This window comes from Schistocerca gregaria, chromosome 3 (genome assembly GCF_023897955.1).
Source record: "Schistocerca gregaria isolate iqSchGreg1 chromosome 3, iqSchGreg1.2, whole genome shotgun sequence".
NCBI classification, from domain to species: Eukaryota; Metazoa; Arthropoda; class Insecta; order Orthoptera; family Acrididae; genus Schistocerca; species Schistocerca gregaria.
In genome coordinates, this window is record NC_064922.1 from 563952556 (window position 1) to 563979458 (window position 26903).

Genomic DNA, 26903 nt, shown 5'->3' on the forward strand with positions numbered 1-26903 from the left:
GTGGAGAATAAAGAAGAATGGCTTACGTCAAGGAAGCATTCTGGCTTCCACACGGTACTGTGTGCACACGTGTGATCAGCCAACACCAAATTACAACTGGTAATTCATGGACACTGATGGTACAGCGGTGGCAGCTCCGTGGTCGAGATTCTTACACGTAGAAGAGGAAATGATATGGACAGTACAAGTTCTACCTATGTTGCGATGCCGACCACCTGAACCTATCAGAAAGAGGAGCTTCTGAGCTTGCCACTGGCCGTCAGCGGAATGGGACGTCAACGTCAATGTTTGTCGGGAGGAAAGAGTGCTTAGTGTGCGTTTTTGTGTGTGAAGGGAAGAGGAGAACCGCAGATGACGGCTTTGTCTGCCAGCATCGAAAGTTAACTTACTATCGCCTCGCTTACTCATGTTATAATACTTAGTTTCATGCTTCTGAGTCTTCTTAGTCATCATTTTATTGTTGTCTTGTTCCCATGACTCATTGTAGTTGTTGCATCACGGCTCGCATATTCTTTTCAGTCAGTGTTCGTCAACAAGAGGAAGCAAAAAATGATTTAGGTTTGAAAATACTCCACTTTCCGTTAATGAGGACATAAATTGAATTCATTGCCAGCGAAAAACTGAGATCTATTTAAGGAGAAAAATGCTTTTTTTTACGTTAGTTCTAACTTAGCGAGGAAAAGAAACAAAACGGATAATAAAAAAGGCTCTATGTATTGCCCCGTAAAAATTATTCTGTGTCCGTGCATGTATACATTTTCCGTAGCCAACAATGTCGATGTTTTCAAATGTTTTGATGACAATTCCCTATTAAAATTTTTTTGGTGCTTTCGCGACTTATTAATATGCCTATTTCCTCGGGATCTTTGGCCGATAAACAAACGTGGGTCAGAGATGAGACGATAGGTAACAGGAAATGAGTCACATATTCTGTCGGTTTACTTCTCAGCACTTTACCTTACAAGCTTGTCCGTGAATAAACCCTATCATTGCGAGTTCGCTAATTTTCATACAATATTCCGACTTTCTGTACGATTGGTGGAAGCTTATAAACCTGACTTTCAACATTCGAGACCCGAGCTAATAAAAGTGATTTTGTGTTAACGTTCCGTGCAGTGCGGTTGCCCCAACATTGGATTGTGACGTCGCCTTCAGTTACGTGTAGTTTACCTATAGTGTGGATAGACCTTAACCCTGGACTGTATTGTATGGAACTGGGGACATAGAAACGACGGAGAGGCTTCGTCCCCGCCGTAGACCGCAGTGGTTCACAACCCCACACCAGGCTACAGTGTTCCAATGACCCCCACCAAACCCAAGGTTATTGTGCGTTTCGGCCCCCAGTGGACCCCACCCTCCCTCTAGTGGAATTAAATGCTATTGACCATGTTAGGTGTGGGCACTTGTTTCCGCTTTTGTTTCTTTACATGTATTGCCGCATTACGTTTCTGTATTCAGTGTTCATCACATGACGTTCCAAATACAGTCGGGGCGAAGTTGCGGAAATGCTGTGTATGGAATACCGTAAGGTACACCTCTACGACGTTTGCTGTGCACGCACTGTACAAGCGAAATTTTTCATTTTATTGGTATCAAGAAAGGTAGATGACAACTAGGCTGCTATGCAAGCAATGTAGTTGCATTAAAAATGACTGTGGAAAGGAAAATATTAAGAACAGGCAAGATAAATGAGTTAGGGAAAGAGGTGAGAATAAAATAAATATTCAAGTATGCGTTAGAAGGAACCTCGCGCGAATAAAAGGAAAGCGGACGGACGAAATGCAGAATTGTCGGATAATATTAGCTTCATCATTGGGCTCCAGTATATTGTTCTCGCTCTGTTAGCGATGTATTACGGCACTGTGACGTGAGTATTCTGAGCGTACCAGGACTGCAGATATGTACTTGAAAACAAACAAACATACAAAAACTGAATTCCGTAACTCAATTTTTTCATAGTGAAAATAAAACTTTGAGTGCCACTAATATGCAGAAACTTGTGATTTAGATCTTACAAAATAATACCGAGTGACCAATTCAGATACTGTTGTTCGACGTGACTGCTGCAATTGCCTGTTCCAACCTGCGTGTGATGGAGAAGTTTGACCGTGAAAAGCTCTTTTTTTCTGATTAAGTATGGCTGCATTTATCGATGTATGTGAACTCGCAGAGCAATTGAAAATCTTCCATTTCTTCTACTTCTTCTACTTCTTGTACTTCTTGTTGTTTATGTTTTTATTGTTGTTGTTGTTTCTCTTCTTCTTCTTCTAATAATATTTGCGCCGTATACCTTTTTGCAATTTTAAGAGTCAGCAGATAGACTAAATCTGCCGTACCAGTTTCGTCGTTTTACACAACACGTTCGCATGCACCAGAGATTTTATTCGGCGGCAGAGAGAAGCATAAATTTAGTCTGTGGCTACGGGATCGATTCATGATTTGTCAACGTTCAAATAGTCATCTCTGTTAATTGAATTCTCTGCCAAACGAATTTTAGCTATTTCTTTCACCACCTAGTCCCAAAAAGATATTGTCGACGCTAGAATTTCGATATCTTCATACCGCATAGAGTGAACAGTGTCGATGGACCACCTGGTTTTGTTGGGCTGCACGACCGTGTGTACCTACTGTGCTCCATGCGTCTTTCGTGGTCTATTCGGGTCGTCTCCCAGAATACGAAAAGCCACACTCGCCTGTCGGATCGTCGATTCATCTTTGATGGGACCCAGAATTGCTACTGTCTTCGACGGAGGGCGATGACTCACTTTAATGTTGTTCATTATGATGAACCAACTTATTTTTGACGACAGGTTTCCCGTCTTCTTCTTGGTTTCTTATGTCGACCGTACACTTTATTCGTAGCGTCTTACATGTCTTACGAGTATATCGAATTGTTTCGAAAAGTCTCTTTTTGATCCTAGAAACTCATCCTTCAGACCTCGTCGGCCAAAGTTGTGAGGTCCCTCATCGCTTGGGGAGGGTGGTGGCAACTATTTAAATTTGCGTCTGTGTGAGTCGGCATCCGATATACGGTCTGTTCCAAGATGCCACCATCTTTTAGACGAACAAAAACACCTAAAAATGGTAATCATCGTTCCTTTGCAATTTCCATTGTAAACTGAATTTTTTGGGAATGATATTTAGACAGTTCAGTATACTGCAATCTTTTTCAGAGAAGTTATGACTAATGATAACTTATTTGGTTATTTCACATAGCATAAAGCTCGGAAAAGTATAAATACAGCCTTGCTTCATCAGAGGAAAAGGAGACGTCTCCATCATAAACAAGCTGAAATAAACAGTTGCAGTATTGACGTCGAGAAGCAGTATGAGAGTTGGTCACTAATTACATTTACAAGGGGACTGCGTAGTAACAGGATGTTTTTTATTTTTATTTTATATTTATGGTGTGTGATGTTCAGAACTCAAATATTAGTCTGTCAAAGCAATTCGATCCAGCTTTAAAAACCTCTCGAGAAAATATATTTTTCAGTTCTCCAAGCGACCTCATTAGTTTTTCGTTCAGGTCGAATACCTATGCGTTTTAAATATAAAATCCATCAAATATATGATAATTAACCACATCTAATTATCATTATTAAAAATGAATGTGAGTTGAGGGACAACGCGACACTAGAGAGCGCCTCTCTACACAGATAGTTAACAGTAACTTTTATCTTCGTGTAGTTTCAAACTTTGCAGTACGCCCGTTACTACCAGTTGATGACAGTTGCCGAAACTGAGATCCCATGCCCCTTGCATGAAACTTTGGAGTGAGACACAGATGCTGTCGGCGAATACCACGACGGTTAGAGGGGACACATCATTTGCAAGGGATCGCTGTGGCTGAAGCAGCAAATAGTGTTTTGCGGCCTTGTGCGTGAAAATCTTCTAATACGGCAAAACATTTGGTATATATCGGACATGGATGACAGCAATTATTTACCTGTCTCCTTATCCAGTAACGTTTCAAGATTACGGCACGAGATATGCCCTTGTATATTACGAGCAAATCCTTACAGAAAGTTATCTCGTCGAAATGCTACTACCAGAAGTTCCGTTATACACGACAAATTTTGTACGAAAAAAGTTGATAAAATTTAGCCTTAATTAAAATATTTCAATTGATTATACATTTAAATGATGTAGATAACAGAATGGAACGAAAAAAAAAGACAAACGCAAGACTCGAACGCTACCGGTACAGCATTGCGTCACAGGGAAAAACTGTCGTACATTTAGTGACTTGGAGTAGTTTGGAGAACTTCAAAGCCAATTTTCTCGAGAACTTTTGAAGAGTTGAGTCGAACTGCCTTGGGGCAGTGATATATGAATCCTGAACTTCACGAACCCGAAATACAAAAAATTATAAACATTAGATTGCCGCTTAGTCCATTATTAAGATTTCAGGTTGAGTTTGTACACAGCTCTGTGAGAAGTAGTCACTGATACACCAGTCTCGGGTTATAAAGTGCATAACGATTTTCTCAAGATTTCTGTCCAAGGCCACCCCAAATCGTCCAGTTCGGCTGAAAGTGGTACACCATCTGCCAGAGTCGCAGGGACGGCATGAAATGCATCTCACGTTATATTTTGCCTAGTCATTTAATAGGATGGCGGCTACGTTTTATGCAAAGTATGATAGATAGTGTCTCTTTCGCTGAAATGGAGGCTGCACGTGATAATTATGAAAATGTTGTGGTTGATGATGGTCCAAATGCAGTGAATCAAAGATCTTGTAGAAGAGTAATTCATAAAGAAAAGTCTTCGATTTGTTTAGTGAAAGTGCAAAAATAAACATCAGAACCTCACGTGTTTGCGTGTAAGAAGAAAAGTTATTTGTAATTCAGAATTTCATTTCAGTTTTGCTTCTTACAGTAAGTAAGGGACAAAAGTAGTACAGCTTCGAAGTATGTAGAAATTGAAAGTTTATATTCTGCTATTGTTTGTTATACTTACGATTATAAACCTTTTTTCCAATTGATTATTACATATTAGTAGTCGTTAAAAAGTAATGAAGCACTTCAGTATAAGCCAATTTTCAGACAAATACAGTTGTGATAATTCTCGTGTTTTAATTTAACTTTAATAGAAATATAAATTTCTAGTTTGAAAATGTTATTTCATTGTTGTTCCACTGCGGTATCCATTTCGCATTTTAATAAATACCTAACGTTTTTACACGTTTCCTAGGAAAAGTTTTAAATTAAAGAACTTGCCAAAAAGTCCTTAGCATTCTTTACTATGTCTTGATTCGACACTTTTCCGGTGACATACACAGTGCGCTAGCGAGTTTGTCAGGTATAGTGTCGGAGAGTAGGTCAGCGAACGGAGCACGTTAGGGGCCACCGGAAGCGTGAGTCACCGCCAGAGCATTCCTGATACTGGGCGCCTGACGATACAACGAGAGAGACGGTGCAGCAACAACATAACAACATTAAGATACGATTATGCAGTATGTTAAACAATGCCTCTCGATTTATTAACGTTGTCTTATCAGAACAAAACAGAAGTAATACGTTAACATCTGTTGTGACTGCAAACTCCGCCTGTTAGTTGGCGCGAAGCTGTTGAGTAAACGAAAAGCACAAGGTTTATAGTTTCGAAGGTGAATGAAACAAAAAGGCATTAAAATTTAAGGAAGAATGCTGGATGAGGAACAATATGGATGTACAGTTAACCGAATTCTGTGCGTCTATCCTAGAAGGTTACAAACGTCGTTAAAAAAAGTAATTTCTATACTCTCAACAGTATTATTCAAATATACACAATGTATGAGAAAATTGCACCACCACAGGTGTATCTTGAGTATGCCTTTCTTGTCTCACACGACTAGTTTCGACGGCATGGCCACCTCAAACTCGTCCACTGCCAAAGGAGTAGTAGATTTCATTGGCGCATCTATTGTGGAGTCTTTGTTATTAGCACACGTGGCCTAGCTGTCGTCCGGAGTCTACTCGACGCCGTGTCGTCCACAACAGACTCGTGACTCCTGACGACAGCCAGGCCACGTGTGCTAGTAACAAAGATTCCACAATAAATGCGCCAGTGGAATCTAATACTCCTTTGTCAGTGATTGAGTCTGGGCATGGCGATAACGCGCCGCCGATACTATTCGTGTGAGTAATGCTGTACTCAAGATACAGCTGTGGTGGTACTTTTTCTCATATGTATCATCAGCTGAAGTCCCTCGTCCTTAAAACAGGATGGACATCCATAAATTATACACAGTGTGTTTTCAATTATGTTCACGTCTGCCATGTTGTTGGCACAGAGTGACAGTGAGAACAGTAGAGTATAGATTTTAACAGTCAACGTCCACACTTAGGGTGTCCAAGGAGGAATAGTCTTATTTAGGGATGTGAAAGAACTATCGTTCGAAGTAACAAAGTTCAGTAAACGTGGGCTCTAAAATGCATACCTTAAGAGCTATGAGCACTTGTTCAGTAGAACAGATGAGTTTCACAGTGTTTTTCCACTGTTCAATCGTCCAATGTTTACGTTCATTACACCAAGCGAGGCGTAGTTGGGCATTTACCGGCATGATGTGTGGCTTATGAGCAACCCCTCGACCATGAAATTCAAGTTTTCTCACCTCCCGCCCAACTGTCATAGTACTTGTAGTGGATCCTGATGCAGTTTGGAATTCCTGTGTGATGGGATTGGATAGATGTCTGCCTATTACACATTACGACCCTCTTTAACTGTTGGCCGTCTCTGTCAGTGTACAGACGAGGTCGGCCTGTAAGCTTTTGTGCTGTACGTGTCCCTTCACGTTTCCACTTCACTGTCACATCGGAAACAGTTGATCTAGGGGGGGTTTAGGAATGTGGAAATCTCACGTACAGACGTATGAAACAAGTGAAACCATTACCTGACCATTTTCGAAGTCCCTAAGCTCCGCGGAGCGCCCCATTCTGCTCTCTCACGATATCTAATGACAACTGAGGCCGCTTGGTACCTGGCAGTAGCACAATGTGTAATATGAAAAACGTATGTTTTTGAGGGTGTCCGGATACTTCTGATTACATAATGTACGTCACTGTACTTTGAGCTCTGATAGCGAGAAAGCCTTACTGATTCTTGAGCCAATAGAGCAGCCGCGCTGAATGTGTGTTGCTATTGAAAAATCCCGCCAAATGTTAAATCTTTCTACAATACGGGGTTTATTGACAAAATAGGTGCCGTTCGGAGAATGGAACTATGAATGTTAGAGACGATGATGACAAAAACCAATCAACAGCCGAGATCGCATAAAATATTTCTTTGTTTAACACAACTGGTTTCAACAGACTTTGCTGTTCTCTTCAGGTCTTAAACATTTTGTTGTAAAACATGTAAATTTAAGCAGAACCTCAGGCACAAGGTGTCAAGTGGATAAAAACCAGCTCGTTATAAAGGTTTGTCGTCGCTGAACTATTAAAAACGTATATCACCTTGTTCGAAAGGCCATGTACATAATACATATTGCTCATACATGCTTGAAATATGTCTGTGGACATAGCGTTTTGCATATAAGGTGTTTCATGTTTTTAAATACTTCACCTAGGGCAAACCTTATAGCTTGGTGGTGTTTATCTACTTGATATCTTGTGCGTAAGGTTTAGCGTAAAATGAACATTTTTACAAAAAAAAAAAAAAAGGTTTAAGACCTGTAGATGACAGCTAAGTCTGTTGGAACCGGTTATCTACATCAAAAAAATATTCTGCGCGCTCTCTCCTGTCGCTTGTTTCTTAAAAATTAAAACATATCTCCCTTTAGTAATCTCTAAATGATGACGAAACTTGTCGTCCATTAGTTGTTAGCAATGAACTGCTACAGGAAGTTGATGAACAGATCCGTGAAAACTGGCATTCCACTGTATCTCAATTGTCAGACATGATTCCTAGTATTTCTTGGGAGTATCTTGCATGTGATAATGAATAAAAACTGTGGTAGAGTTCTGTGCTAGTTGGGCTCTGAAACTCCTTTCCGAGAATCACAAAAGTCAACGAATCTCTGCCCCTTTCTCTACGATTTGAATCAAGAAGGCTCAAAATGATCCTCACCTCTTCATGGATGCGGAGAAGGTGACGCGATTCCCAAAGTTTGGATTCCATCGAAGAGTTAAAAGTTTCAAGGTCACGACCTGGCTCCAATCTCATACTGTAGAACTGAATGGAGAGGGAAATTTCTCAACACTTCAAGAGGTATAGTAAATGTTTAAATCTCACTGGTGACTACGTAGAGAAGTAAAAGGCTGTATAGTTAAGAGATGTTTCTAGGAAATTTCTTTTCAGTATCCCTGATTTTTGTTTGCAGGCATAGGGAGGCCCCTTCCCCGGTAACCGTCGTGTGAGTGTACGCGCCAGCGGCCTTGTTAGGTTTATAGAGAATTTTCTTGTATCTTCCTAGCGGATTTAAAATGTGTGCCTTACTGTGACTCGAACCTGGAATCTTTGCCTTTCACGGTCAAGTGCTCCATCGACTGAGCTACCGAAGTACGCCAGCGCACACTCTGCTGCAGACTGAAAATCTTTTTTCGAACTTTCTCTAATTACTTGCAACACAAGCGGTCATGTTGAATATGTATAGGGATTCCAGTAAGTCCTGCTATCAAATAAAAAATAGTTATAAAGAATTAGACATGGAGCATCGTGATTTGTTGTAAAATATTTAGTAATTTTATTTTTTCCTGTTCCGCCAGAATTTCATTGATTTCCCCACTTGTCGTTCGTAGAACATCGAGGCGGTATTAGAGTTGTGGCCATGTACGCGTCAGCATTGCAGCATGTGCAGTTTTGATCATTTCATTGTCCGCCCCCTGAGTGGTCAGCGCGACAGAATGTCAATCCAAAGGGCCGGGTTCGATTCCCGGCTGGGTCGGAGATTTTCTCTGCTCAGGGACGCGTTGTTATGTTGTCCTAATCATCATTATTTCATCATTATTTCATCCCCCATTGACGCGCAAATCGACAGACTTGCACTCGGCGAACGGTCTACGCGACGGGTGGCCCTAGTTACACGACATTATACATCATTTTATTGATTACCGCACGATACGTAGCAACGTCATTAAATTGTGTTGTGTGCACGCAATCCCTGACTTACACTCATAAAAAAAGTCCAATGGTGTGACCTGGGGGCCATCCACCTATAGGAAATGTCATTCAGCACATCCCTCATGTTCAAATTTCAATGTGGTTGGTGGTGGTGGGGGATGCCGTTGAAATGAATCTTTCAGTCTGTCAAAATGTGCTTGAAATTCAGTTCAAGGAAGGTCTTCGACACTGTGTGTCACTTAAAATTTTTGAACCACTTCATTATGCTTGTTCTGATGTACTCCAATGGAAATTTGCAACAAATGAAAGAAACTTTGAGAGATATTAAACGTTCTCTATCTTTAATAGTTTGCAAGTTAGGATTTTTCTGAAAATTATGGCGGGAGTTTGTGGACACACTGCGTGCTATGCTACTTCTGCAATTCGTTGTTCCCCAGTAGTGTATCTGTGTTCGTACTACAGTGTGGGCATGGTGCTCTGTGGTGTTGCAGACGCTGCGGCGATGTGGCAGTGCTGGCGGCGGGTGCGGGCGGCGGCGGTGGGGGCGTGGCAGTGGCGGTAGCCGCGGGGCGGCTGCGAGAGGTGGAGCGGCGGCGGCGGGGGCGGCATGGACCACAGCGTGAAGGCGGCCAGCGACGCGCGCCGGCTCGCGCGCCTCCTCAACAGGCACCGCTTCGAGAATGACGAGCTGGAGGCGCTCTACCGCCGCTACACCTTCAAGCTGCAGCACGCCAGCGTCGCGCAGTGCGTGGCGCTCTTCGCGCTGCTCGCGGGGGTCAGTACACGACTTCACAATGCATGACGTCTGGAGAGTGTAACATAAAACATAAACAGTATGGATTAATTTGTAGTGCATTTCAGCATAAATGACAGCTGTCAGTGCACTTCATGATTATTTGCTCGAAGTAATATTTGTTGTTGTTGTTGTTGTTGTCTTCAGTCCTGAGACTGGTTTGATGCAGCTCTCCATGCTACTCTATCCTGTGCAAGCCTCTTCATCTCCCAGTACCTACTGCAGCCTACATCCTTCTGCATCTGCTTAGTGTATTCATCTCTTGGTCTCCCTCTACGATTTTTAACCTCCACGCTTCCCTCCAATACTAAATTGGTGATCCCTCGACGTCTCAGAACATCTCCTACTAGCCGATCCCTTCTCCTAGTCGAGTTGTGCCACAAGCTCCTCTTCTTCTCAATTCTGTTCAATACCTCGTCATTAGTTATGTGATCTACCCATCTAATCTTCAGCATTCTTCTGTAGCACCACATTTCCAAAGCTTCTATTCTTTTCTTGTCTACACTATTTATCGTCCACCTTTCACTTCCATACATGGATACACTCCATACAAATACTTTCAGAAACGACTTCCTGACGCTTAAATCTATACTCGATGTTAACACATTTCTCTTCTTCAGAAACGCTTTCCTTGCCATTGCCATTCTACATTCTAAATCCTCTCTACTTCGACCATCATTACTTACTTTGCTCCCCAAACTCATTTACTTCTTTAAGTGTCTCATTTCCTAATTTTATTTCCTTAGCATCACCCAACTTAATTCGACTACATTCCATTATCCTCGTTTTGCTTTTGTTGATGTCCATCTTATATCCTCCCTCCGAGACACTATCCATTCCGTTCAACTGCTCTTCCAAGTCCTTTGCTGTCTCTGACAGAATTACAATATCATATGCGAAGCTCAAAGTTTTTGTTACTTGTCCATGGATTTTAATACCAACTCCAAATTTTTCTTTTGTTTCTTTTGCTGCTTGCTCAATATACAGATTGAATAACATCTGGGATAGGCTACAACCCTGTCTCACTCCCTTCCCAACAACTGCTTCCCTTTCATGTCCTTCGACTCTTATCCATCTGCTTCCTGTACAAATTGTAAATAGCCATTCGCTCCCTGTCGTAGGGTCAGTACTGGCTGAAGTGTTCCAACAGTTCTACGGAATCCAAATTGATCTTACCTGAGGTCGTCTTCTATCAGTTTTTCCATTCGGCTGTAAAGAATTCATGTTAGTATTTTGCAGCTGTGACTTATTAAGCTGATAATTCGTAATTTTCATACCTGTCAGCTCCTGCTTTCTTTCTTTGGGATTGGAATTACTATACTCTTGTTGAAGTCTGAAGATATTTCGCCTGTCTCATACATCTTGCTCACCAGATGGTATAGTTTTGTCAGGACTGGCTCTCTCAATGCTATCAGTAGCTCTAACGGAATGTTGTCTACTCCCTGGGTCTTGTTTTGAGTCAGGTCTTCCAGTGCTCTGTCAAACTCTTCACGCAGTATCATATCTCCCATTTCATCTTCATCCCCTTCCATTTCCATAATATTGTCCTCAAGTACACCACCCCTTGTACAGACCCTCTATATACTCTTTCCACCTTTCTGCTTTCCCTTCTTTGCTTAGAACTGGGTTTCCACCAAAGCTCTTGATATTCATGCAGGTGATTAGGATAGAATTGTCTAATGAGTCCTGATTCGAACTGAGCTCCGCTAACGAAGACGTGTCTGGGAACGCTTCGCCGGGATACCAACCTGCCTGCCGCCTGCCACACCGCCCGGCAACCAGGAGTGATGCTGTGGTGTGTTATTTCGTTTCAAAGCAGGTCCCCTTTGGTTGTCATCCGCGCCACGCCCACGGCACAGCAGTACCTCGACGATATTCTATGCCTCGTTTTGTTGGCATCCTGGCCTTACATTTCAACACGATAATGCCCCCCCCCCCCCCCCCCTGCACACGTCGAGAGTTCCTGCTGCTTGTATTCGTGCTTGTTAAATCCTGCCTCGGCAACAAGGTCGCCGGATGTCTCACCAACTGAGAACGTTAGGAGCATTATGGGCGGGGCCCTCCAACCAGCTCGGGATTTTCAGTCTATCACACCATTTGGTCAGAATTTGGCACCATATCCATCAGGAGGACATCAAAGAACTCTACCAATCAATGGCAAGACTAGTAACTGCTTGCGTAAGAGCCATAAAGACATATTAACTTTTTCACTTTGTGTGTCTCTTTCTCTTAAATAAACCATAGAATTTTTTTCTGAAAATGTTATCATTTGTTTGTCTGTACATGTACATCACATCTACAGATTTCCGTCCCATCGTCATATTCGTATAACTTCTTCGTGGAACATCGTTTTCTTACTCTTAGAACATATCCCGAAAGAAGGAAGGCAGTATTAAACCCACCTCCAGTAATAATTGAGAAGACAACTATGTTAGTTCCTCGCATACGTTCTGGTACGAGTGAGCATTATTGCAAGTGCATTTAACAGCCAACTGGATGATACTGCTGTTGTACGAGCCTTAGTACTTTACACGATGTCTGCGTAGCGGCCCCTCTATAATTGATTGAATGATATATTCCGAGACTGAAAAGACAAGTGGCATGCTGCGTAATTGATTTGCATGTAGGAACTCGGACGTCCGCCTTTGGCATTCTCTGCGAGACTGCGTCAAGAAAGCCACATTGCTTTCTCTGTGTTGTGCTGTGTGGTAATTGTATGAATCGCTGGCGCCGCCTTGCAGTACTTCCCGGCCGTCCTTCCGACTATGGGGACCACCCGCAGCGGCCCCGGCTGACCTGTGCTGTGCTGCCGCTGGAGCCCGACTGCTAAATTCCGCCTTTGTGTTGCGCTGTTAAATATTTATCGCGGTGCAAGTGGTGTGCGCTCGGCGCAGCGCAGAGGCCAAACAGCAATGGGACGCTGTGTGCGGACTGTTCTCCCCTGTGTATCGGCGGGACACGTCTCGACTCCTCTTAAGCTGGCCTTGTAACTTTCACTCGCCCGGGCAGTTAATTATCTCCTGACTCTGGAGTCTTCACTTTTCCTCTTCATTATCGTTGTGAGATTTGGGGAAAGGCTGTTAAAGTTCCGATTTGGGAAGCAAAGATGGATTGACAATTAAGTCTGCATACTTGAAGTAAGTGGGCATCTAACGTGAAATGCCAACTGGGGCTCTGCGGGTCATTGGTTCTTGTGGCTTCACGTGCTAAAAGGGGAAGAGAAATAGATTAATCTGTTTTCCACCAGATTTCGCCTCGATTTTGTCATTGACCACAACTGGTTTTCCTGATTAATTGAATACTGCTGCTTTTATATTCTGCAGTGTGAGCTGAAAGTACTGCATATATCCACAGTGTTTCCGCTTACGTGATTACAGTGAGATTTCAATATCGACGCCAGCCTCCCTCTGAGTACGGCGCTGGGCAGATCTTTATTACTCATCAGAATGATCTGGCAGTAAATAGACACTGATACGATAACTGACGAAGTAAGTGCCCGACGGTGCATTCCTTCAAAGAGCAAAATCATGCTTTTCCTTAAGGGAAATTAAAAAACTCCATCCCACAATTAAAGGCAGTATAGCTAAACAAGTGGTGTCCTTCAAACACGTAGGTACCATTTAGAACAAACAATGCGAATACAGGGTACGGATAAAACCCAGAACTGACCAGGCCAGCAAACAAGTCAAGAACATATCAAAATTCTTCTTGAGATCAGACTTAAGTTCGCAAACGATGCTGTATGTTACCTACTACCTTCATGGGGTATAAAATATGAACCTTGGAATCAAGTATTTAAAAAAAACGAGTTGAGACCTTTGAAGTGTATTTGCACCCTGGATGTAAAAAATATAAAATGTCGGGGTCTTTCATCGGACGAAAAAGCGAAAACAATTGCAACCTATTACGAGGGCATGCTCAAAGTAATGCCAATATTATGGAAACACTAAAAAGCTTCTTCTAGCATTCTACATCTTTATTCTTTATGTCGACATACTTGCGGCCTGCCGCTGTGACTGAGCGGTTCTAGGCGCTTCAGTCCGAAACCGCGCGACCGCAGTGGTCGGAGGTTCGAATCCTGCCTCGGCCATGGATGTGTGAGATGTCCTTAGGTTAGTTAAGTTTAAGTACTTCTAAGTTCTAGGGGACTTATGACCTCAGATGTTAAGTCACATAGTGCTCAGAGGCATTTGAACCATTTTGACAAATTTGCAGCCCTCTGCCGCTGGGCGGCTCCGAATCGAAGCGTGTAAGATACGGTGTGTAACGTAACTATGTCGGTGTTTGAGAAACAGCGTGCTGTTATGGTGTATCCAATTCGAGAGTTCGTCCACACATGGAGCACCCTCTTCTTCAGCATGGCTATGACAGACCACACTAGTGTGCAGCGACATCTGAACAGTCCGACGCATTGAGATCACCGTCGTCTATCCGATTTTCCTCTCTTTCCAAGACTTAGAGAACACTTTCGAGAACTTCACTTTGCTAGTGATGAAGGGGTGCAAGCAGAGATGAGGCTGTGGCTCCGGCAACAAAGTCAAAGTTCTGTAGTGACTGTATCGAAAAATTGGTCAATCGCTAGGCGAAATGTGTTCATCACCAGGGTAACCATGTTGAGAAATGTAGAATGGAGAATAAAGGTGTAGAATGTTAATAACGTTTCTTGTATTTAAGTAGCTTTAAGAGTTTTCGCATTAAAAATACGGAGGCATTACTTTTCAGTTCGCCAATCGTACTAACATAATATCAAGAAAGAACAAAACTTGAAGCACATTGTGAGTGGACGAGAGATATTAATTTTTCTACTTTATTATCGAAGGAAGGATGCATGCCAAAGGTCCACTGCAGGGCTGACATACTCTTTGATGAGAGAGATTCAAAACTGGCACTGCTATACATTACAAGAAACGTGCCGTTCTGCGCTTTCAAGCTACGCGGCTCGCTAACCTTCGCTAGCAGAAGGCGTCTTAAGAAAAAGAAGAATGCAATAAAATAACCTAACCTTACACATGTTAACTTCAACACGCTAGTAATTAGGTGTTGATTTCATGGTTTCCACAACAAGCACCAGTTAATGAAAAGGTATCTGTATGTAAGATATAGGGTTTTTTTTCCCAGTTCGGGCCACACCTAGGCTATAGAAGAGTAAATTCACCATTGGGGATGTTCTTAGTTTTTGTTCGTCGACGTTGTTTAGCGCGAACAGCTTTTGATGTGCAAGTGATTATAAGTGTGCACTGTCCGTGATCGTAAGGAGTTATTGAGTTAATTACATATTCGTATGTTATTAGTAATATTTTTAACGAAGTAATATGGATCGAGTCAATTGACAGTCTACATTATGCTACTTTGTTTGAAAATATGGATTTATTAAGGCCATGTACAAGTTACTGAATAGCACACTAGCTCGAAATTTATAAGAATTAACATATTAGTCATTGACACTAACGTACTCACGGACACAGCGATATACATTTTTTCTGTTTGTGGCTATACATGCTGATTAAAGTTGGTCCGTGGAATAGAAGTGGTTGTCAAGAAGAAATGATTTTCAAAATTTGCGTTTATACCTTTCAGACTCTTAGCCTTATTGATCAAAGGTTTTTGTGCCTTAGTCCTGAACTCTATTCTGAGTTACTTATATCTTTAGTAGTGGGGAATAGATATCATTTTTCCTCCAATGTGCATGAGTACTTGTCACACATTTGTGTTGCATTTTTAAGGGCAGATACCAAAATAAATCGAGATAGTGAAACCCGGTGTTGTGACATGGCTCTGTTTAGAACTAAGTTCATCGAAAAGAAGAGAACGAAACTTGAAGTCCTTTCAGTTTTGCTCACTCACAGTTTCTGATGTTCAGGGAAACTTCCACGTTTGAAGCTGGACGTCGTTGGCCATCCTGTTGATCCGATAATAAATTCTGCAGCATCTGCTTCCTTAATTGTAGCGACATAATTTTGTCTGCTACAACGTTCTAAATATTTGCCTTTACAGCGTCGTGACTTTGGGAGTACACAACTAACTTCCCCGTGGTCTTCATTCTATACTGTCACTGATTAAGGGTGCATTCTCCTCAGTCAGCCTATAAAATAAGGAATTTTTACGATATTTTTTTAGAAAAACGAATCAAGGAATTTTATTGCGTTTTATTTCATTCTTGGACAACATTTCTGATTTATTTAAGAAGTTCAGTCAGCATTGAGGACTCCATGCGACGAGTTAAAGTCGCTATGTCCGAAATGAGATGTGTTGATGACGGAAATCCTGCTGTCTGCAAATCTTACCTAAAATCAAGAAACAAACAGTTTTCTTAATCTACAGGATATTGTGCACGGAGTAGTAGCAACGTTTTTTTTAATTTGCAAAAATAATAAAATGCTGGACGTTTGAATCAAAGACGTAGTTTTGTCACGTGTTTTTGGTCACGCTTTTTTCTTCGCAATAACTAATGCATAATAAAAAAAATAGCCTATTACTCCTTGCGGGCATGCCCGAGGAGTAATTCAGCAAAATTTCAGAAAGCCATCTTTGTCATTGTGTGCACAATCCATCACGTCAACGTGAAGTACACTCTATCTCGTGCATGTTCGCAAGGAGTTATAGACTAATTTATTTATTTACTTTTATTAATTTTGAAATTCCTATGTAGAAGGGTTTGTTTTGCTTTGGCCAACCCTTGTATAACCAGCGCAGGAGATGATGTCGAAGTATAGATTTAGTAAGATGCTGCCGTGCAGTGGCGTTAGTGAGCAGGGGCCGGTGCTGTGGCTGTGGCAGGTGCTGGCGAATCTGGGCGGCGCGCACGCGCTGTCGCCGACGCCGCAGAACGTGTACCACGGCGCGCACTGCGTGCTGTTCGTGGCGCTGCTGGTGGTGCTGCGGTCGCGGCTGCTGCACGACGGCTACCTGCTGTGGCTGTGCTACGCCGTGCTCTTCTTCTGCGCCACCTTCTGCGCCGTCGCGCTGCCGCTCGGCGAGGCGCCCACCCCTCCGCCCCCGCCGCCCCCGGCGACCGCTGCCGCCTCGCCTGGCGCGGACGCTGCCGCCGCGGCCGCCGTGGGCAGCGTCGCCGCCACCGCCACCCCCGCAGGTTTGTACAGTACTCAAACCACCTACTGTCGATAATTGAGGTGGTGACCCGCAAAATCGAATGTATCCCAAATTTAAACCACGCGAGATACGGAATGGAAGGGTACATACAACGTAATGAGAATCTAAACGAATCACTGTTTAAGTTAAACAGAACATGTACCAAGATAAAAGCCTGTGAAAATACTTCTCTCAGAGCAAAACGCGAACTTGTCCACATACACATTCCATCCAAAGGAGAACCAGCTCAACAGGAGGCGCTGGTTCCAAGTCGTGTGACATCTGTTCGAGTCACAGCCAGAAGTTCCCACGCAGAGTAGCCGTTAGCATAAGTTTGTTTCTATCTGTTCCCTCATAATACACTGAGTTGGCATACATACTGACATCGTGATGAACCTCTTTTCGCCCGGCGTAGTGCAGCACGTTGACGTGGCATGCGCTTAAAAGTCGTCGGAAGCCCCCTGCAAAAATATAGAGCCATGCTCCCCCTATAGCCGTCCATAATTGCGGAAGTGTTGTTGGTGCAGGATTTTGTGTACCAACTAATCTCTCGATTATGTTCTATAAATGTTCGATGCAATTCAAGTTGGGCGATCTGGGTGGCCAAAAAATACGCTCTAATTGTCCTCTAAAGTACTGGAGGGGACTAGGAAATGCCATTAAGGTCCTAGACCCGATGAAGGGAAACTCGTGATCTACACCTCCAAGCGGTAGAGAGTGGGCAACATCACTTCATATGATGGCTAACGTAGACAGGGACCGAAGGATGACCGGGATAAGTCATCACCCCAGCATCTGCTGGACAGGGCACCCTCTTGCCCTGGAAATGAGAAATCATTTCCAAAGGCGGAAGAACCAGCTGATGGTCAACGGCATAGGATGTGGAAGGCAACGGGAAACCACCACATTAAAGAACTACGGTTATCCCAAGCATCAGCAGTAAACCATGTCAGTATCTTCTGTAAAATTTTCCGGAGATAAAATAGTCCCCCAATCGGATCTCCGGGTGGGGACTGCAAAAGATATAGACAACGGGAAGGAAATGAATCCCAATTTTAACATAGCCACTTGGAATGTGAGAACACTGCTTCAGTGTAGCAAGCTAGAAAATGTAAAACTTGAAATGGAGCGACTGGAAATCGATATCCTGGGCATATCGGAGATGAGATGGCCCCAACCAGGTGATTTCTGGTCTGGAGAATACAGAGTCATTCACACCGGAACTGACCAAGATAGACCGGGAATGGGAGGAGTTGGAATAATTTTGAGGAAAAACTATGGCTCACGTGTCAAGGGATATGTGCAATATAGCTCTCGAATAATACTAGTCAAACTTGAAACTAAACCAAAGGACACTGTGATAATACAAATATACCGTCTAGTAAGGTCATCCGAAGACCAGTATCAGCTGCAAAGCGATTTAGAAAAGATTGCTGTATGGTGTGTCAGGTGGCAGTTGACGCTAAATAACGAAAAGTGTGAGATGATCCACATGAGTTCCAAAAGAAATCCGTTGGAATTCGATTACTCGATAAATAGTACAATTCTCAAGGCTGTCAATTCAACTAAGTACCTGGGTGTTAAAATTACGAAAAACTTCAGTTGGAAGGACCACATAGATAATATTGTCGGGAAGGCGAGCCAAAGGTTGCGTTTCATTGGCAGGACACTTAGAAGATGCAACAAGTCCACTAAAGAGACAGCTTACACTACACTCGCTCGTCCTCTGTTAGAATATTGCTGCGCGGTGTGGGATCCTTACCAGGTGGGATTGACGGAGGACATCGAAAGGGTGCAAAAAAGGGCAGCTCGTTTTGTATTATCGCGTTATAGGGGAGAGTGTGTGGCAGATATGATACACGAGTTGGGATGGAAGTCATTACAGCATAGACGTTTTTCGTCGCGGCGAGACCTTTTTACGAAATTTCAGTCACCAACTTTCTCTTCCGAATGCGAAAATATTTTGTTGAGCCCAACCTACATAGGTAGGAATGATCATCAAAATAAAATAAGAGAAATCAGAGCTCGAACTGAAAGGTTTAGGTGTTCGTTTTTCCCGCTCGCTGTTCGGGAGTGGAATAGTAGAGAGATAGTATGATTGTGGTTCGATGAACCCTCTGCCAAGCACTTAAATGTGAATTGCAGAGTAGTCGTGTAGATGTAGATGTAGATGTAGATGTACATGCCAACATCCAAAGAAGAAGATGCAGTCATTGACGAAATATACGAAGAAATAAGTGATGCGATGAGAAATGTTAAGGGAGATGAAAACCTGATTGCCATGGGGGACTGGAACGCGATTGTGGGTGAAGACCCGGAGGAAGGAATTGTTGGCAAATATGGACTTGGAAGAAGAAATGAAAGAGGTGATCGACTGATCGAGTTCTGCTCAAAGCACCAATTAGTTGTTGCAAACACACTTTTCCAACACCACAAACGAAGAAGATATACATGGAAGGCCCCTGGAGACCTGAGGAGACAACAGATTGACTACATTCTAGTGAAAGCACGTTTTAAGAACCAGATAAAAGATTGCAGGAGCTATCCATCTGCAGACATAGGCAGTGATCATAACCTGGTCATGATGAAAAGTTCACTGAGATTCAAACGTTTGAAGAAGAAGCCAGTAAAACTTAAATGGGAACTAGAAAAACTGAAAACTGAGGGACTGGCAAAGCACTATGCTCATGAAACAGACAACCTAATTAAAAATTTTCAACATGGTGGAGTAAATGAAGACTGGAATCAGATTAAATCTGGTATATACAAAGCAGCAGAAAAGATAGTTGGAAGAACTGAACCCAAAAACAAGAGGAAATGGATTACAGCAGATATTATTGAGCTTATAGAAAACAGAAGATTATACAAAAATGCAACTGAGGAACAAGGAAAAGCTGAATACAGAAGACTAAGGAATTTAGTTAATAGAGAAGCTAGGAAAGCAAAAGAAAATTTTCTTGGAGAAATGTGCAGGAAAGTAGAAGAAAATATGCAAAACGGAAGAACTGATTTAGCCTACAGAACAGCAAATCAAATTTTTTTTAACAAACGTAAAACAGTACTCTCAGGCACAATAGAAAATAAAGAGGGGAAAATGCTGTTTGGTGAAGACATGCTGAAGAGATGGAAAGAATACATAGAGGAGTTGTATGCTGGAACACCTCTTTCGGAGGAAGTAATAGGAAGAGAAGAGGAAGTAGACGAAGATGACAAGGGAGATGACATTCTGCAAGAAGAATTTGACAGAGCTCTAAAAGAACTACAGGACAACAAAGCAACGGGTATTGATGACATCCCTGCAGAACTAATAAAGAATGCTGGTGACGGCATGAAAATGATGCTGCTTAAACTTATTAGGTCCATCTATAACACAGGAGAGATACCGACAGACTTCCAGAAATGTATCATTGTTCCTATACCAAAGAAGGCAGCAGCTACAAAATGTGAACAGCACCGAACTCTTAGCCTAATATCACATCCATCAAAAATTCTCATAAAAATAGTTCTGAAGAGAATTGAAGAGAAGGTGGAGGATATGCTGAGTGAAGATCAGTTTGGTTTCAGAAGGGGATTGGGAACAAGAGAGGCGATTCTGGCACTAAGACTCATTATCGAAAAGCAATTACAGAAAAATAAACCAACTTATATTGCCTTTATAGACATGGAAAAGGCATTTGATAACGTTATCTGGCAAGAGATGTTCAGAGTGCTGAGGAAAATTGGAATAAAGTACAAAGACATCCGCGTGATATTCAGTTTCTATAAGAATGAGGTGGCAGTGATTAGGAACTGTCACCAGGAACAACAAGCAAATATTAGAAAAGGGGTAAGACAAGGATGTGCTCTCTCTCCTCTTATATTCAATGCTTACATCCAGGAAGCTATAGACCAAGTTCGAGAAACTACTGAGGTGGGGATCAAAATTAATGGGCAGAAGATAGACATGGTACGTTATGCAGATGATACTGCTATAGTCACGGAGACAGAAGAAGATCTAGAGGAAGTCCTCAGAACAACGGAAAAAATTCTATACAATCAGTATGGAATGAGAATAAACAAGAAAAAGACTAAAGTGATGGTATGCAGTACAGGAGCAGAATATGAACCTCCGAGAATTAGAATTGGAAGAGAGGAGCTGGAAGTGATACAGGAATTTACTTATCTGGGAAGCAAAATCACAAGCGATGGTAGAAGCTGGAAAGAAATTGCGACCAGAATACAAAAGGCCAAAATTGCATTTAATCGGAGAAGGAACTTACTCACCAGCAACAACATCAGTCTGAAAATAAGGAAACGCATCATGAAAGGTTTCGTTTGGAGTGTGGCCCTATATGGATGTGAAACTTGGACAGTTGGAAGAGCAGAGAGAAGACGGCTAGAGGCCCTGGAGATGTGGTGCTATAGAAGGATGGTGAAGATCAGCTGGACAGACAAAGTAACAAATGAAGAGGTGCTTAGAAGAGTACAGGAAACCAGATCTCTGTGGAGGCACATCCAAACAAGAAGAGACAAACTTGTAGGACACATCCTACGACACAACAATATCATTGGAACAATAGCAGAAGGAGTTATTGAGGGAAGGAATCGGCGGGGGCGACCAAGGATATCATACATGCAACAGATCATGAATGACGTTGGATGTAACACATATGTGGAAATGAAGAGGAAAGCAGACAGAAGAGAGGAATGGCGCTCTGCTGCAAACCAACCTCAGGGTTGAACACTAAAAGAAAGAATTGTCCAGAATGTTCTTTGAGCCAGCCGCTGACAATTGAGGCTCGTTGACATGGCGCATTGTCATTCATAAAGATTACATGATTGTTTGTCACATGAAGTCCATCAATGGCTGTAAATTATCACTAAGTAGCCGAGAGGACCCAGTCCATTCCATGTAAACACAGCCCGCACCATTATGGAAGCAACACCTGCTCGCACAGTGCCTTTTTGACAACTTGTGTCCGTGGGGTCTGGGCCGCACTCAATCCCTACGATCAACTCTTATCAACTGAAATCGGAACTCATCTGACCAGGTCACGGTTTTCCAATCGTCTAGGGTCCAACCGATATGGCCAGGAGCCCAGGAGAGGCTCTGTAGGCGATGTGCTGTTAGCAAAGTCACTTGGCGTCGACCGTGTGGTGTCACAGCCGATTAACGCGAAATGTCGCCGCACTGCCCTAACGGATACGTTTGTCCTACGTTCCACATTCATTTTTGTTGTTGTGTCACGCATTGTTGCTTCTGTGTTTGCACTAAAAACTCTAAGCAAACGCCGCTGCTCTTTGTCGTTAAGTGAAGGCCATCAGCCACTGCGGTGTCCGTGGTGAGAGGTAATGCCTGTAATTTGGTATTCTAGACACACGCTTGACACCAGCAATGTCTTGAATGGAATTTCCATGCGTCTAGCTCCAAGTACGATTCCGAAGTCTGATAATTGCCGTTGTGCGGCCGCAATCACGTCGGACACCAGCTCACGTGAATCACCTAAGTACAAATGAGTTACGCCGGTGCACTGCCTTTTTATACCTTCTGTACGCGATACTACTGCCATCTGTATAGGTGCGTATCGCTATCCCATGACTTTTCTCAACCTATCAATATTTATTGGTATGAGAACACGGTTACTCATCTGCTGTAGAATACAGGAATTCCACGAAAAACCCAACAGTTGTAACAAATCAGTCGATGCAGTAAGAAATATTGCTGATGTTTGGAGACTAATAGACGTTAACTCCTTAAAAGTAATAGGAAATCTAGACCATATAAGTGAAATAAAGCGAATTTTCATACAAAAGTACGAAGCTATGGCAAACATATTGACGTGAAGGCAACTGCAGTGTATAGGTCCCAGCAAGATATTCAAGAGCAAAAGTCTCTTTAGAAAAGCGAATGGACCATTACGAAACTCTTTTTATCAGCCATCCAATTTCAGATGACAGGATGATATTGATGGTTAACCGTAAACTATTTCCGGAAGAGACTAGCTAAATCAAGTGCACTTAGATTGTTATACATCAATCATTGATGATATTCCCCTGTTGTCCAACGAAGACGTAGAGAAAATTGCTCGCGTTTGTATGGAGATGAATCTGGTTTACATGTTTAACAGTTACCTTGGAGAATCTTTCTAATAATAGTTAATGCCGTTGTTATATCGCTATATACTGTTACGGTGATGGGAATATTTTAACTAATTGTGAAGCAACAATAAAGTCAGAACATTCGATAAAACGCTGAACAAATATCAGTGTTAATGTTACCAATTTACAAGTTTTCCTTGATATCAGATACTAAATTGTTACAAATACATGATATGATACAGTATTACAAGCATTATACAGTACGATGTAAGATATTTTGAAGGAAACAAAAAGAAAAACCAAGATACTTGCTTCTGAAAAATCATTCAGACAAGAATATGTCCAAATGGTTCATGCAAATAAGACCATGTCCATATTGAAACGTGCTTTTTAAGGCATGTTTTCATTGTATATTTGTTTTACAGAGATGAACAGCTTTTTTGAACAAAAGTAGAAGTGTTTACATTGCAGTACGTTATTTTAATTCATACGTGTGTGCCTTGAATAAGTTTTATGTTGATTGTGAAAAACTGTGTTTCGTGGACATGCTCCTCTTTGCGCGTCACTTCCTCAACTACAGGCCGGCCGCGGTGGTCTAGCGGTTCTAGGCGCGCAGTCTGGAACCGCGTGACCGCTACGGTCGCACGTTCGAATCCTGCCTCGGGCATGGATGTGTGTGATGTCCTTAGGTTAGTTAGGTGTAAGTAGTTCTAAGTTCTAGGGGACTGATGACCACAGATGTTAAATCCCATAGTGCTCAGAGCCATTTGAACCATTTTTGAACCTCAACTACGGTTATAACACAACAAAAAATACGCTATTCACTGAGAGATAGTGCACTCGACTTCCATCCCGTAGGTTAACTGACGATCGTGCGTATGGAAAGGCATCCGGCTACTAACTTAAAATTTAAAAAAACATGTGAAAAGCAGCTGATCCCATGCTATAGGATAAACTTTAGAAAAAAGAGGAGATAAATTGCTATTTCATAAAGATCTACACTCTTGAATCAATAATCCTGATAGTTTAACCTACAAGTGGCGCTACATTCGGCCATTACTTGGCTCGCCTTACCCAATTCATCGTACAGTTCGCAGTTCTTCCTCCTCCTCGACAAAGACGCCATTGTCAATACCTCACTGAGTTTGAACGAGGTCTTGTGATAGGGCTATGAGAAGCTGGAAGTTCCTTCTGCGATATTTCAGAAAGACTCTGCAGGAATGAAGCAACTGCACACGATATCTGGCAGCGGTGGTCACAACAGGTACGGTCGCTAGATGACCGGGCTCCGGAAGGCAGCGTGGCATTACCGAGAGGAAAGGCTACCGTGTTCATTGTATGGCTCTGACACATCGTTCTGCATCTGCAGCAGCAATCTGAGCACAAGTTGGCACCACAGTGACAAAACGAATCATTAAAAATCGGTTACTTCAACAACAGCTCCGAGCCAGACGCCCTGTAGCGTGCATTCCATTGACCCCAAAGCACCGCTATTTGCGACTTAAGTAGTGTCAAGCGAGAGCTCACTAGAGGGCAAGCTGGACGTCTGTTACGTTTTCTGATGAAAATTGATTCTCCTTTGGTGCCAGTGATGACCGTGTGAAATCTGTACATGATTCTACCTGTTGCGTTGCCATTCATGAATTGCATTCCGAGATGTTTTTTCCAACTGGATAACGCTCGACCACATAACGCTTTCGTAACCCAACATGCTCTGCAGAGTTTCGGTATGTTGCCTTGATGTGCTCAGTCACCAAATCTGTTTTCAGTCGAGCACATATGGGACATTATCCGTCGATAACTCCAGTTTCGTCAACAAACAGTATTAACTGTCTCCGTAAGGGTAGCAGGCCTGGAACTGCATCCCAGAAACACAACTGACACGTGTACAACATACTGCATGCACGTTTGCGTGCTTGCCGGTATCAGTCTGGCGATTACTCCGGTTATTAATATACCAGCATTTCACATACGCAATGGTTTATCTCGCGCCTGCATTAACCAGTCATCTTGCATTGTTATTCACTTAAATAGGTAGCCTAGACAAATGTAATCCCAAAATTTGATTACTCTGCATTAATTCTTTATGGTTCATTTGTTTCGTCATTGTATTTTTCAGTGTGACTCCTCTCAAGTTCTATGAACTTCTGCCAATGTTTCTCAATACGACGTAACCAGGTATTCACTGCTTCCTGGACTTCATTAAAAATACGGTGATCCTAAGATGTGTGACCTCCGGTATACAGGGGGCGGGGGGTGGCAAGTAGATGAACTTCAATTCTGATGTCTTACTTTCATTTTTGATTACTGATATTTTGGAACCCATCTTGCACACGCTTTCTCGAATATCAGTACACAGTGAATAATTAGTACACATCAGTACACCATGAATAATTATCCGACACTAATGTTCATCTTTGCTGCAGTCCTACTCAGCGTAACACGCCTGTTTTCCCGTATTAGTTTATCAACACACGCAATGTTGTTCTCCGTGACTGCACACAGCATCCTGGGCGTGCCGAATCTTCAACACTTGTCGCATCCCGTTTGAAGGTACCTGCCTCATCCTCCACTTCTGCTTAACTCAGGCATTTACCACTTATTGTTCTGCCATCTGACGATTGACGATTAGTTTGAACCCGTCAGCTAGAAGAAATCTCACGGCACCCATTGCGCCACGGTGGTGCAAACCTGCAAGGGTGCCGCCATCTTTTTCCATTGGTTCCCAGCATCCTCTTCCCGACGCATGCTTGCCAGATCCATCCGATAATTGTTACAGAACTCCATGACAACATAACAACAAAAAAACAAGCTTTGGCAAAATTTAGTGTTTGCATCGCAATAAAGTGAATGGCCTGCATTTAGGAAAAATATGTGTGCAATATGAGCGTTAGGAATCCGTTAGGGAATCTTTCAAAATACACTACTGGAAATTGAAATAAGAACACCGTGATTTCATTGTCCCAGGAAGGGGAAACTTTATTCACACATTCCTGGGGTCAGATACATCACATGATCACACTGACAGAACCACAGGCACATAGACACAGGCAACAGAGCATGCACAATGTCGGCACTAGTACAGTGTATATCCACCTTTCGCAGCAATGCAGGCTGCTATTCTCCCATGGAGACGATCGTAGAGATGCTGAATGTAGTCCTGTGGAACGGCTTGCCATGCCATTTCCACCTGGCGCCTCAGTTGGACCAGCGTTCGTGCTGGACATGCAGACCGCGTGAGACGACGCTTCATCCAGTCCCAAACATGCTCAATGGGGGACAGATCCGGAGATCTTGCTGGCCAGGGTAGTTGACTTACACCTTCTAGAGCACGTTGCGTAGCACGGGATACATGCGGACGTGCATTGTCCTGTTGGAACAGCAAGTTCCCTTGCCGGTGTAGGAATGGTAGAACGATGGGTTCGATGACGGTTTGGATGTACCGTGCACTATTCAGTGTCCCCTCGACGATCACCAGAGGTGTACGGCCAGTGTAGGAGATCGCTCCCCACACCATGATGCCGGGTGTTGGCCCTGTGTGCCTCGGTCGTATGCAGTCCTGATTGTGGCGCTCACCTGCACGGCGCCAAACACGCATACGACCATCATTGGCACCAAGGCAGAAGCGACTCTCATCGCTGAAGACGACACGTCTCCATTCGTCCTTCCATTCACGCCTGTCGCGACACCACTGGAGGGGGGCTGCACAATGTTGGGGCGTGAGCGGAAGACAGCCTAACGGTGTGCGGGACCGTAGCCCAGATTCATGGAGACGGTTGCGAATGGTCCTCGCCGATACCCCAGGAGCAACAGTGTCCCTAATTTGCTGGGAAGTGGCGGTGCGGTCCCCTATGGCACTGCGTAGGATCCTACGGTCTTGGAGTGCATCCGTGCGTCGCTG

General features: G+C 43.0%; 1 protein-coding gene across 6 annotated transcripts in view; it reads left to right on the forward strand.

Annotated features, from left to right (window-relative positions):
- Positions 1-26903, forward strand: part of LOC126356172 (Ca(2+)/calmodulin-responsive adenylate cyclase) — a 1163484-nt gene that overhangs the window by 803857 nt on the left and 332724 nt on the right. For all 6 annotated transcript variants that reach the window (XM_050006929.1, XM_050006931.1, XM_050006933.1 and 3 more), the window contains exons 6-7: positions 9534-9817; positions 16613-16925. In XM_050006929.1, coding sequence (XP_049862886.1) covers positions 9650-9817; positions 16613-16925 — 481 coding nt within the window. In that variant the 5' untranslated portion in view covers positions 9534-9649. The remainder of the gene's footprint in view (positions 1-9533; positions 9818-16612; positions 16926-26903) is intronic.